Here is a 12,986-nt window from a genome sequence, read left to right as displayed (position 1 = left end):
AAAGAGATCAAAAAAGAAAGACAGCGCTTGAATAATGACAAATCATAACATTACATTTAAGAAAAAAAAAAAACATTAGGTTTGATATAATCCAGAAACATACCCCATACTTGATGGAACTTCTTAATCTTTTTATCATTGTTTTGTGCCACTGAGTTACACTAGGTTGTATAGATGAAGTTCAGTTGACCATAATGTACTTTCTTGCAACAGCACGAAGCCCATTGCCAATAAATCCTGATCAAAAGAGAGTCCTCCAACAGACGCTCCCAAGACTAGAACTAAGGGGTCAAGTGATATTGATATATGCAGTGAGCATTTAATTTCCAAACAAATTTGTTTCTAAAACTTTTTGATACACGGACAGGTCCAAAGGCAATGCAGAATGTGCCCCTATTTGTTTGACATTTAATACATAGATCTGACTTAGATGGGTCCATCTTTTACATTTTCACAGGTGTGATAAATAATCTATGGATAATCTTAAGCTGCCTTTCTGCAAACTGGTTAGAGCTAAGGCCACAGTGAACACGAGCTAGTATTTCCTCCCACTTGTCATCCAAAATCTCCATGTCAAAGTCCATTTCTCATCCATTTCGGCTAGAGCTAGTATTCAGCGTGGTTTCTTTATTTAATATATTGTAACATTTAGAAATAAATTGCTTTTGTTTACAAGCTTATAAATGTTTCTAATTTATTTAAACTATAATTCTGAGGTATGACTGAGTTGACATAACTCCTGATTTGAAGGAATTGATAAAAATCATGTTGAGGGATATTTAGTTCTTGTCTTAGCTCTTCAAAAGACATGAGGCGATTTCCAAGCCATAGGTCTCCTATAGATAAAATCCCCCTGTGTTCCCACTGTTTGAATGCAGGGTCAGTGATACCAGGAAGAAATTCTGGATTACCACATAAGGAAGCAAATACTTTCCAAAGTTTGTTGTTCTTAATATATGTTTTTATCTTAGTCCAAGTCTATAAGGTATTTATTAGTATCTTGTGTTCTGAAATGTGTTTTTGTCATCCATCTTTTTCAAATGATAATAAACATGTTAGTGGCATAGATCTGCATTTATATGACTCTATATCTAACCACAAACAATCTGGGTCTTTAGTAAACCAATGTTAAATAAAATGTAAATGAGCATGTAAATGTGGTGCAGCAGGTAGTGTCGCAGTCACACAGCTCCAGGGACCTGGAGGTTGTGAGTTTGATTCCCGCTCCGGGTGACTGTGTGTGAGGAGTTGGTGTGTTCTCCCCGTGTCCGCGTGGGTTTCCTCCAGGTGCTCCGGTTTCCTCCCACAGTCCAAAAACACACGTTGCAGGTGGGTTGGCGACTCAAAAGTGTGTGTGTGTTGCCCTGTGAAGGACTGGCGCCCCCTCCAGGGTGTATTCCCGCCTTGCGCCCAATGATTCCAGGTAGGCTCTGGACCCACCGCGACCCTGAACTGGATAAGGGTTACAGATAATGAATGAATGAATGAAAATTTAGGGGGGGACATTTTTTAAGTCTAAAAAAGAGGTCATGTCCGGGTAAAAGAGGACGTCTGGTCACCCTAACAAATTAATCTATAAGTAAATAAGTTAACCATAATAACTAAAATCAGAAAAATTATGCCGTTTAGCGCATCACTTTACAAATGTTTCGAAAGCTTAGCCACACTGTATGAGTGCTAGGTGAATATTCAAATGAAAGAAAGTTGACCATTTTAACTGTTTAACACTTAAATTAATAAACCGGCTTCGATATTTTTAACCGGCCAGGTCTCGTTTTAATTGTTGCTTAATTGGGGATGGTTTGAATTTATGTATCTTACCCATGTTTATTGTTCGGTTTTAATTTGGGTGTTAATTAACGGGGAAAAAAAAGAAGGTTTGAAAACCCCCGCGTAAACGCTAGGCGTGTTTTCCATTCCGGGGCAGGGGGCAGGGGGTATGGGGCTGGGGAGAGGTCTATCCGGTGAGGTGAGGTGAGTGGGAGTCGGAGCTGGTAGGGCTGCAGTACTGGGCTGAAGAAGGTTCTGTTCTGCCGCTCAGTGAGCCCCAGAGGCACGGCCGGGCCATGAAGCTTCTTTAAACACTGAACACCAGCACAAAAAACTGCACTCAAAGGACAGCTCGTTTCTCATGTCTGTATCATCGTTTCGATAAGTTCGGTCACTCGGGAGAAGCATTTACGCTTGAGATTCAGTGAAGAAAATGGCGGATGTGGCGACAGCTGGCGCGGAAAAGAGCCTAGACGACTTCTTCGCGAAGCGAGATAAAAAGAAAAAGAAGGAGAAAGGCAAAGGAAAGGAGACGACGACGACGACCACGGCAGCAGCCAGCGCCCCGGTCTCGTTAAAAAAGATCAAGAAAGAGAAGGAGAAGTCGACGAAGAACGAAAACCAGGACACGCTGACGGAGAAGGCATGTACCAGAAGTCTCTAGAGTGAGCTAATGCTAAAGTAGCGTTAGCTTTGCCCAGTGAGAGCCGTAACCGGCGACCAGAATAACCCCGTTAACCGCCCCGATTGATCAAATCTGTCACTTCTGGAAAAGATGCAGTTAAATTGTCTGCCCATCTGGCACATAATTTGCTGTTAGATACTTCGACGTTTAGCTGTTAGCTTAGTTAAATCAGTCGTCCTAAGTGCTCGGTTTTGCTCCAATGCTCCGTTCCACCTTAATTGTACAGCGGCGGCGTTCAGGCACCGCACCGTTTAAGGTGGAATGGGACGTTGGCGCACGTTGACATTGGTTCGAGCGGCTGCAGAGTCATCGTGCTAACATCCCTATTTAGTAAAGCCATGTGTTGCCCTACTCCATGTTGTCAGTTAACTAGGTGCAGTCCGCGTACACTTTCCCACTCAGGTTAAGTTAGAGTAACTGTTGCGTGAACACGAGGAGATATATTCTAAGGATTATTTAACTTTAGCGACTGAACAGTTGGGTGTATTGGTCGGATTGAAAGGCCTTGTATGTAGGGCGTTTTTCCACGACACGTTAAAATCCAGAGCTGACCCAAACAGGAACCAACCGGTCTAGGTATATTTTATCTCCCACTGTTTGAGAGGCTGCTAGAGCCGCAATATAACCGTCATGTTTTATTATTTCGGTCTTCGGAGTCTAGGTCTAGTAGACGCTAGCTATGCTAACTTATTAGTGAGCGTAACTTTGCTCAAATTAAGCAATTCACGAGACTGTTTTTTTCCTCTTCGACGATGTACACAGGGTAACGTGTAGAGTAACAAAGTGGGCATATATATTGTGAAGGTTATAAGGTTAAGCTTTTTAGAATCTTAATTAAATAGCCAATGTCACCTTAGTGAAGTCCTTTCATTTAATACCACATTCTAGTTTTAACTTTAGCTTTTTTCAGACTTTGTTGTCCAGATGTATGACTCAAAATAGTACACGCTTTGTTACTTCTAAAACATTAGCTACATAATAATGCTTCAATTTAATAACCGTAATGTTCGACCATAATGCGCCCTTCTGTCCCTATATTGAGGCAATGATTATATTCAAAGGACCTTTTATTAAATTGCTGCAGTTTGAATGTGGTTTTATGTTGGTTGCTATCTTGGCGTGAAGAAAAGTGTTCTCTAAGGGCTAGTATTAGGCTAATACCACCCCACATGGCTAACAGTCCTCAAACATGAGCTCAAAGTAAATTATTACTTTTTTTAGTATTATTATTAGTATTTTTAAAAACAACTATCCTCATTATCAACATAAATTACATTACTGTGCTGTTGGTCATAGAGTAGTATTTGGTGACTTTATCCACGCCATAAAACCAAAGATTTTAGCAATTTGTCAATGGCTTCAGTGTCATTACTATATTTTTTTGGTGCCAAATGTTTCATACGTGTAGTGAGTAAGCACCTAATATACACGATACCCATGTTATAAAACAGTGAGAAATATTCAAACTTTAAGTATTTAAACTAGTGTTATGCAGTATGAGAGGAAACTGCATATACCAGGGTATTAGAACAATTGGCCAATGTTTGAAAGTGTGACAAATTTAGATAAGATTTGGCATAAAACACATAATCTTTTCTGCTTAATCCATTTCAGGGTTGCGGTGATAAAACACATTTTAATCCAACATAAGTCTCGTTCCTTTTTTGCCAATTTACTTCTACTGTGCCATAGTTAACATCTATACATTGAGCTTGCTCCGGGAGCAAATGTCTGAATTCGACTATAAATAACTCTCTTAGTACTGGATTTCTAAAAAAATACTATTTATTAGATGGCGTTGACATTTTGGGCAATGTGGTTGGATTTTATTGTGGTGGCAATGTTTATAATAGTTTGCCAGCAAATACATTAGCTGTGTAGATCTTCGGTATATTTAACTGGATTCATAGTTTGGCAGATCAAACGGTCAGAACAATCAGCAAATTAAGATTAGCCTAAATATCTAGAGCATATGTTTTGTACCACAATATAACACTTACAACCTTACAGAAGAATTTCCCTGCTGGGTGAATCCTCTGTACCAGGCCTGAAGCTAAGCTGCCTTAACACTTAGGACTGGATTAGGAACCAACAGGTTGTGAATACTGACTTGCTGTACATGGTTAAATTAACAAAATATTTAATGTGGTAGACATAGTTTGTGAAACTGCAATCTGACTTTTAAAGCAGTTTGAATATTTTCAAGATTATTCTGGGAGACAAGGGTGTTTGAGTTGTGAACTTAATCATTTGATTTTACCATTTTATCACAAACATGAACATATGTTTCCTGTGTTATGGACTGTGAAGGGATTATGAAAACTTAAAAAGGCCTTACTCGAGTGTTCTTCATTGTCATTGTATCATTTTCATAATCTGACCATGCGTATTGTGTGGTTGATTATATGCGCATGGTAATTTCAGCATATTTAATTGGCCTAAGGGGAAAAAAAAACAGGAAAATCGCCTGCTCAAAATATGCGTATGAAAGTGCAGTTAAGGCCAATGAGCAGGTGCGCATACAGAAAATTATACTTAAGTCATTTAAACTTGTGTATATTTAAAACCAGCGTTTCTGGAGTATTGTTATGTTCAACTCATGATTTAATTAGGCCCACGTTAGTGTAGAATCCACAGGCTGGGGAAGATAGAACTGTGAAAAGAGCTGACATCATCCCCCTCCTCTTTATTTTTCCATTGGCAGGAGGATGAGGAATGGAAGGAGTTTGAACAGAAGGAGGTGGACTACAGTGGCCTGAGGCTGCAGGCCCTTCAAATAAGGTAAATACTAGATTGTATTTGCATGAGAGGCAAGTTTGATATATTTTGAGGCCACTTAATAGATAATAAATATGCAATTAATTTATTTGGCAAGGTTTCAGTGTGCAGATTTTTTAAATGTGTAACTTTAATTTATTAATATGCCCCAGAACATGTAATATTTATTTTATTTATCTAATAGTGATGAAAAAGAAGAGGAAGAGTATGAGAAGGAAGAGGTTGGTGAGGATGGAGAGATTATTCTTGTCAGTGGAGATAAAATCTCTGGTCCATGGAACAAGTCTGGAGCTCCTCCACCAGCTGCTCCTGTGGGTGAGTGATTGCACATGCTCACAACTCTAACATGCTGAGAGTCCTCCTCAAGTCCCCACTTACAAGTTTGGAGGTCGTAATTATGACATGAAAGGTATTCAAGTGGATTTAGTTGGAGTACAGTAGATGGCACTGAACATCCATCTTGACAAGTGTGGACACTCCTGAAGATCCAGCTTGGTCGTCACCACGGTGTTTTGTTATTGATATGTCCTCAGATTATATTCCTCCCTTTTATTCATTCACCTCGGGTCTCTGAAATGTATACTTGCTTCTGATGTGAGAATGAGAGCTCTGGTTGCCTCATTGACTGGTTGTCATTCTCCTTGCAGAGGAGGAGGTTGTTCCTGAGTCAAAGCCTTCAGGAGTGTATCGTCCCCCAGGAGCCCGACTAGGTCCCGCAAAGAAGGGCCCTTCACAGGGGCCTCCAGAGATCTATAATGATACCCAGTTTCCTTCCCTCCTCGCTACTGCCAAACACGTGGAGACTCGCAAGTAAGATTTTCAACTTTAATCTTGATTAGATATGTGAATTTCACATGCTGTAACATAGCGGAAATGCTTCATGAACTTCTCAATTTTTAGCTCATCTGGTATCATTTTCTTGGGCTTGTTTTGTGCTGGACTCCGACCGGCTGCATAGATGTCTCCACCTGCACAGTCCCACATACTTCACAACAACATTGTCATCATCTGAAATAATATAGTACAGCTCCCCTAAAGGGACTGGGGAAAAGATCAGACTTTGAATTCTCTTGCAAATGTTACATGAATATATGCACATATGAGCATGGGCACACACACACACACACACACACACACACAGAGATGCTGACTGACTGTCAACTGGCTCCACCATTTGTGCAGCAGATTAATGCACAATTCATGTGGTGTTCACGTCCTTAGTTGCATCGCAGATATTTAGAATGAGTTTATAACTTTATCGATTATTTAGATAGTTTCTCTCATGTTGATTATGCATAGTAATTATTGCTTGATAATTATGTTTGTAGACAGAGGTTTTATTAATATGCAGTATTTTTGTGAAAGTATAAAAACATTTAAATGAAAGTATAAAAACGTTGAATTTTGGATGTTGGTATTCTGGAGTATCTGCTGATCCTGATATGATTTATCTTTATTGCCTTTTCTTTCAGGGACAGAGAAATTGAGAAGACTTTTGAAGTGGTCAAGCACAAGACCCGTACCAGAGAGGGAGACGGCCCTGCGGCCATGCAGCAGTTACAGTTGGACAACCAGTTTGCCGTTCTGGGGGATAAGTAAAATGTTACAACTTTCTCACCCCTCCTCAGCCCACCACCAAGAGTGCAGTCTGAACTGCTGGGAAAGATGATGACCTGCTGCTGTGCTGCTGCAGTCCTGACCATGCTGGAGACGCCTGAAAAAACACACACACACACACACACACACACACACACACACACACACACACACACAGAGTATCTAGATTGAATAGTCATTTCTCTTGCTCTCCCATGCACATGGTCAAACACAGAACAGGCTATACTCAATACTTATCTTCTCTCTCATGCAAAAACTCCTACAAATCCGCCACAAAAAAAAAATCTACACGGATGCCATGAAATGTCACATGCTTGGCTGGCCAAGGTCCTCTCTTACCGAGTGCATTCAAAAGGGCTGTGGTAACAGGGATTGAGTGACTTCAGATTCTGCTTTGAATATGACAGAGGACACCCAAAATGAACATCGTAGAAACAACGGGAAAAGACAAACTTTTGTGACTGTGGATTTACTCGGAGCAGTGGTTAACTGGGTGGTCGGTGATGCCACATCAGCTAATCTCTGAAAAAGGCCACTCTGAGGATGGACCTTGATGTCGGGTGTGATCAATTTAAGAACTGCTGTTGAATTACATGATTTTCCCCCCCCCCCCCTTTTCCCTTTGCAAAATCAGCAGAACTCCCAAATATTAGGTTTTTGTGATGTGAGCAAGCAGGGAGCTTTTGGCTTGTGAACAAGCGAGAGGGGTAGTCTACCTCAGTTGCATATCTGTGGTTAAAATGTCGATGGAGTCCTTTGGTCCTGTTTGGCGATGGTGTTGGCGAACACCATCCCAAGCCGAAGAGGAGCAGATAACTCTTCATCCACAACTTGAACATTGTTTCTTTTCCATTCATTTTGTTTTCACCCCTGCTTGTGGGACGCATAAGATCTGTCGACAAGGGAATAAAAGGCTTATGGTCTTTGTATAGACATGCTATTTAAAGTGGCCTTATTGTAAAAAGAAAAGAAAAAAACAATGTGAAACCATAGAAAACATGATGGAAATATATAAATATATGAGAGAGAAAAATCTATCATCCTCTGAAGAGACTCTTGTTGACTGTGTGATAGGCTGCTGCTTGCCTGAATCTCACCACTTTGAGGAGTAAAAATCACCCCCTTGCATTCTTGTACCAGATTGTAGTGCTGAGCTTTAGTCTTAATCTGTTTTGTTTTTTTTTCTTTCTTTTTTTCTGAATACTGAGTAAGCATAGTTTTTAGACTTGCCTTGCAATATATTTGGCATTGGAAATGACTTTAGCACTAGGCTTACTCTATGTTCAGAAAAAAATTGGCCTACATCAATTAACTGAACATCTTGTCCTTTGTTTTTCCCATTTTCCTACTTTATCCCTTTCCAATATACTTTTTATTTGATTTCATGATTGGCAAACTATTAAAGGTTAACCTTCTAATAAAGTGTCTTTAGCAGAATTTTTATGTGGAATTGGTGAAAACTGGTTAAAAATATTTGGATTAATTTCATAAATGGAGCGTTTCACTCAAACACATTGTTCGTGTTAACGTCCAAAGTCTTAAAATTTACTCTAGAAAATATAATCTGTATTTAACGTGGCACAATGTGGGCAACAAGCCAGTTATTGTCAGCAAAGACACTGAACAGTGCTGCTTGACATATGTTAGTCTTGTACTGATTTTTTTTTATACATTATTGTTTAAAATAAAGTACTATGTACAATTTACTTAAATTACCTAGTAACTGAATGTATCTTGGCCTATGGTAGAATAGCCTAAATTACTGTGACTATGGTAATATCTGGTCAGTGTTCATTTCATTTTTTGTCTGGTTTTACAGAACATTTTGCATAAGTTAAATGTCTTGTGAGTGAAATGCTCCATTCTACAGGAACTTATAAGACAGTTCTATACTGTGGTTGTCATAGAAACTAGACATCTGAAGGGTATAATGACCTTAGAAGACTGCAGAGATAAAGTAATAATAATAATAAAAAATAGGACTGAAATATGTTCGATACAGGGCTCTGCTGTCGGTTTATTGCACTCAACTCTAAAGTTTAAAAATATTAATTTGACAAAGCCAAGAGTTTTGTTAGATGGTGATGTCAGGATTCTTCTGGCAGTTGTTCTGCGACGTTGATGATGTTTATTTTGATCATATTGACTGAAATGAAGTAATGTATTGAGATAGAAATGTTGGCTATGTCGTCCAGCCCTGTTTTAAAACCAGTTACTTGCAGGGAGGTATGCAGTGTTTCAGACTAAAGACTGAAATCTGACACCAAGGATCTACAAAAAACACTCTCTACCTAGAGTGACTGTTTTTAGTTTTATAAATTAAAAGTCTTCAAAAGACTGTTTATTGGATGAGTAATTGCCATAATTTCTCACTTTAGTCATGTTGGCAGATTTGAACCTGGAGTGTACAGCTTCATTTTCTGAAAAACAAGTGGCTGGTGATGACCTTGCTTTACAAAACAGGCCTGGAGTTGTATTATTCCAAGTGGCTTTACTGAGCACTGCAGTCTGTCGACAGGAACATTAAACCCTTGGAAACACACTGGGCAACAGGATGTTTAATTTGATTAAAAATATAAATAACCCAGAATAGCTGACAAGGTATTAAATGTTCTCTTACTGAGACAAAGCCAAGACTATACTCATCTTTGCCAGCCAAACTGAAATGGACCTGCTAAGCCTACCGTCTAAAAACAGCCTGCACGTACATACAGGTCTTGCATCAACACATCTGTAAATAACAAATGCAAAACAGAGCACTTTACAAAAATATTAGTGTGCTTAAAACCAGACCGATCCCTTTCCTCCGTCTTGGTTTATCACTCATTCAATTTTTATTTTATTATTTGAATGGGAAATGCAAAAGTGGCTGATGCCATAATCCACTCCAGCTCTAAATGAAAAGGTCTGACTGAGTTTTCAGAAAAACATTTTCCTCTAAAATCTTTATGCTTTCACCTACAAACTTCATTTAAATTGAATAAGCCCCATTTTAAGTCATAAACATTTTATATTGAATCACGACAAGTTTACAGGAGCAATCTGAAAGATATTTACTGTTCTTAGTCATAAACTGTCTCATGGTGTGAGATCATAGATAAAGGAAACAGTCGAAACTAAAACACTGGCTGTGTCTGAAATCACTCCTTATCCACTGGTTACTGTACTATTTAGTGTGTCAGCCATTTTGTAGTGTCCGAATTCTCAGTGAGCGATTTGATTCCCTATACATAGAACACTAAATTATTACCCACAATGCACCGTAAATCCAGTGAACAACCGAAGCACTTACGGACTAATATCCCATAATACATAGCGGTTTAATAATATAAAGATTTCCTGTTTGTCTATCTGTCTTTTGGGTCAGTGATATGAGTTTTGTTTTTAAAAGGTAGGTTAACAGTGTACTGTTGTAGTAATATTAAATGAGATTAAATTTGTTTAAATATGAACATTAGTTAATTGTTTACTGTAAAATAAGCAATAAAATGCATTCAGATGGGAGGGTTTTCTAATATGTTAATCAAAAAAGTATACACAAGTCAAGTCTGTTCTTGATTTAAAAAAAAAAAAAACAGGTAATGTATTTTAATTATTCGTAATTGGTATCTATAAAGCTAATATTCAGCGTTGAGTGTTCTGAGGTAATGACGAGCCCTTCTGTAAGTCTCTCTGAATATCATCGTAGCCTTGTGGCCACAGCAGTAAGTTAAACATTTGAGTTCGCCGACGAGCCAACACATCTCAAACCCCTAGTCCTTGTCAGAGCACGTCTGTCTTAGGGCTGAAATCTTTACTAAAACCAACAGGACAAGTACATCATTTCAGACTCAACCACTGCCTCAAAACCTTACTGAAGCAGTGTATTTTCTTTGAGAAGTGCCCAGTCCTGAGAGGAGCACCTGTGAGGAGCCCGCCCTCCGTCCAACCGCTGCCAGGTCAAACAAACAAACAGTGACTTGCTGCCATGAAATGAGCAAGTGAATAGAGTTAATGTGATATTTTACCAAACCCAATAGGTCCCATTGCCCTTCTAAAAATCTCCATGACCAGAGACGAAGTAAAATGAGAGGAACTATTGGCCTTGTGTTTGAAAGTCAGAGCTGGCTAATTTTCCCTGAACAGGTAACAGCAAATAATTTCTGAAAAACTATATAAATGCAGACGCCTATGTATAGATTAAAAGAAGTAAACGCCATAGGTTGTGTGTTTCATATAAAGAAAGTGAGGCATAGGACTGTTTTTGTGTTTTATACTGCGAAGGTGAATAATAACATAATTAAAAAGTGTAAATACCGTTTTTTTTGTTTTAAAGAAATGTTTGCAGATTCATGTGTGTTTCTCCGTGGTGTGTGTTAAACAATTTAAGGAATACGAATTTTGTTTGAAAAGCCTTGAATATTCACCTATTTAAGGTGGAACGGAGAGCTCAAGCTTGGTAGTACACAGCAAATATAAGCGTTTCTAAACGGATAAAATGGGAAATAAGTTTCAAAACGAGTTTTTTTCATAAAACCTAGCGCTAGCTTTAGCTTCGCATAGTTGTTTAAGGTGGAAATGAATACGTTGGAGAATGACGCGAATAAGATTCTAAAACGGACCCATTTCTTATGGGATTAAATGCTTAAATACAAAAATTATGAAGGATCTGCCTCCTAAAATGACGTTTATGGTTGAAGGGAAAACAACACCAGCCATTTCTAAAAAAAAAATCTAAGGTAGTTAGAAAGTAAATTCTTGTAAGAGCAGGAAAAACGGCAGGGGCTCCTTCCATTTTTGCCTTTCACTTAAGTAGGTATCGCTAAATGTTTAGTGACTTTACATACAGTTGGTTTGTATGATTTAAACTTAATAAACTGGAGTAGCGGTTGAAAACATTTCAAACGCTATAGCGCTATCTTCGGCTATTAATGTGGGACAGAGAGTTCAAGAAGCTGGCGAAGAATGCCAATAAGACTCGTAAACGGCCGCACGGTGGAACTAAACGTCTAACTATGATAATTGTGAATAAGAAGCAAAGTTTTGCCTCCTAAATGACATTTAAGAGGGAAGGGAAAATCGTTAAGTAACACTAGCCTTGTCTAGTCGAAATATTTAATGTGGATTTGGACATTGGCTGGTAAATTGCTTTTTTCACTTTTTCTTGCGTATGTAGGTGTTTTAGTGAACTTGTGTACACTTTACTGTGTAAATATGTTGCTTATTCTTCCCAGGTCCACAGTTCTTAAACTCGTCTTTTGCTTGTTCGTTCAGTTTTCCTCAAACTGGAAACCTGCTCGAGGTTCACGTCTGGGGAGGAGCGGGAGGAGGCAAACGGCTCTCTCCACTATTTTGCGACTGTTCCGATTTCAAACGCTAGGTGTCAGTATTCCAGATCGCTCCTTTAAGTTAACTTTTGTTCAGTAATATGGAATTTAACCTTGTTTTTTTTGGGGGCGTGTGAGCAGAGGCTTTTCCAAAATGTTCGTGTGTTGTTAAACTGTTATAACACGAACAAATCTGGCATCCATCAAAAAATGTGCCTAAATAATAAGCAATTTTAGAAATATTTTCAGACATTTGAGCACTTGTATTGAGGATTCATTTTAATTTGTCTTAAGTACTACTCCTCACTAATATTTTAAATAGTTACTCCTCCCACAGCTGTTAAGCTAGAAACATCAAATTTTACTAGACTTTTGTTGACCTTAAAGTAAATACTTAATTAATTCATTATCTGTAACCCTTGTCCAGAGCCTACCTGGAATCATTGGGCGCAAGGCGGGAATACACCCTGGAGGGGGCTCCAGTCCTTCACAGGGCAACACACACACTCACACCTACGGACACTTTGAGTCACCAATCCACCTACCAACGTGTGTTTTTGGACTGTGGGAGGAAACCCACACAGACACAGGGAGAACACACCAACTCCTCACAGACAGTCACCCGGAGCAGGAATCTAACCCACAACCTCCAAGTCCCTGGAGCTGTGTGACCGCGACACTACCTGCTGCGCCACCGTGCCGCCCCTAAAGTAAATACTGTGTAAGTAAATTAGTGATTCTTCATTGGTTTCTGTACAGCATTTGTTAAAATAGTGTGGTCAACATGTTCATATTTAACTGCCACGCATGAAGCTGTATATCTTTCACAC

General features: G+C 39.0%; 2 protein-coding genes across 9 annotated transcripts in view; both read left to right on the top strand.

Moving 5' to 3' along the window:
- Window positions 1–1,943: 1,943 nt before the first annotated feature.
- On the top strand, window positions 1,944–7,497 carry cdv3 (carnitine deficiency-associated gene expressed in ventricle 3). Its single transcript, XM_066646819.1, has 5 exons — window positions 1,944–2,413; window positions 5,160–5,236; window positions 5,418–5,548; window positions 5,881–6,043; window positions 6,706–7,497. The coding sequence occupies exons 1-5, from the start codon at window positions 2,204–2,206 to the stop codon at window positions 6,830–6,832; spliced, it is 708 nt and encodes a 235-aa protein (XP_066502916.1). The 5' UTR covers window positions 1,944–2,203; the 3' UTR covers window positions 6,833–7,497.
- A 2,681-nt stretch (window positions 7,498–10,178) lies between these two features.
- Window positions 10,179–12,986, top strand: part of pou6f2 (POU class 6 homeobox 2) — a 159,477-nt gene continuing 156,669 nt past the window's right edge. For 6 of the 8 annotated variants that reach the window (XM_066646817.1, XM_066646812.1, XM_066646814.1 and 3 more), the window contains exons 1-2: window positions 10,450–10,975; window positions 12,584–12,877. The gene's annotated coding sequence lies outside the window, so the exon portion shown is untranslated. Of the gene's footprint in view, window positions 10,242–10,449; window positions 10,976–12,583; window positions 12,878–12,986 lie in introns of those variants that run through there. The other 2 variants (XM_066646813.1, XM_066646815.1) reach the window with 2 other exon arrangements.

Source organism: Hoplias malabaricus, chromosome 1 (genome assembly GCF_029633855.1).
Source record: "Hoplias malabaricus isolate fHopMal1 chromosome 1, fHopMal1.hap1, whole genome shotgun sequence".
NCBI classification, from domain to species: domain Eukaryota; kingdom Metazoa; phylum Chordata; class Actinopteri; order Characiformes; family Erythrinidae; genus Hoplias; species Hoplias malabaricus.
Note: the sequence above shows the minus strand (reverse complement) of the source record. Positions and strands in the feature narration are given on the sequence as shown.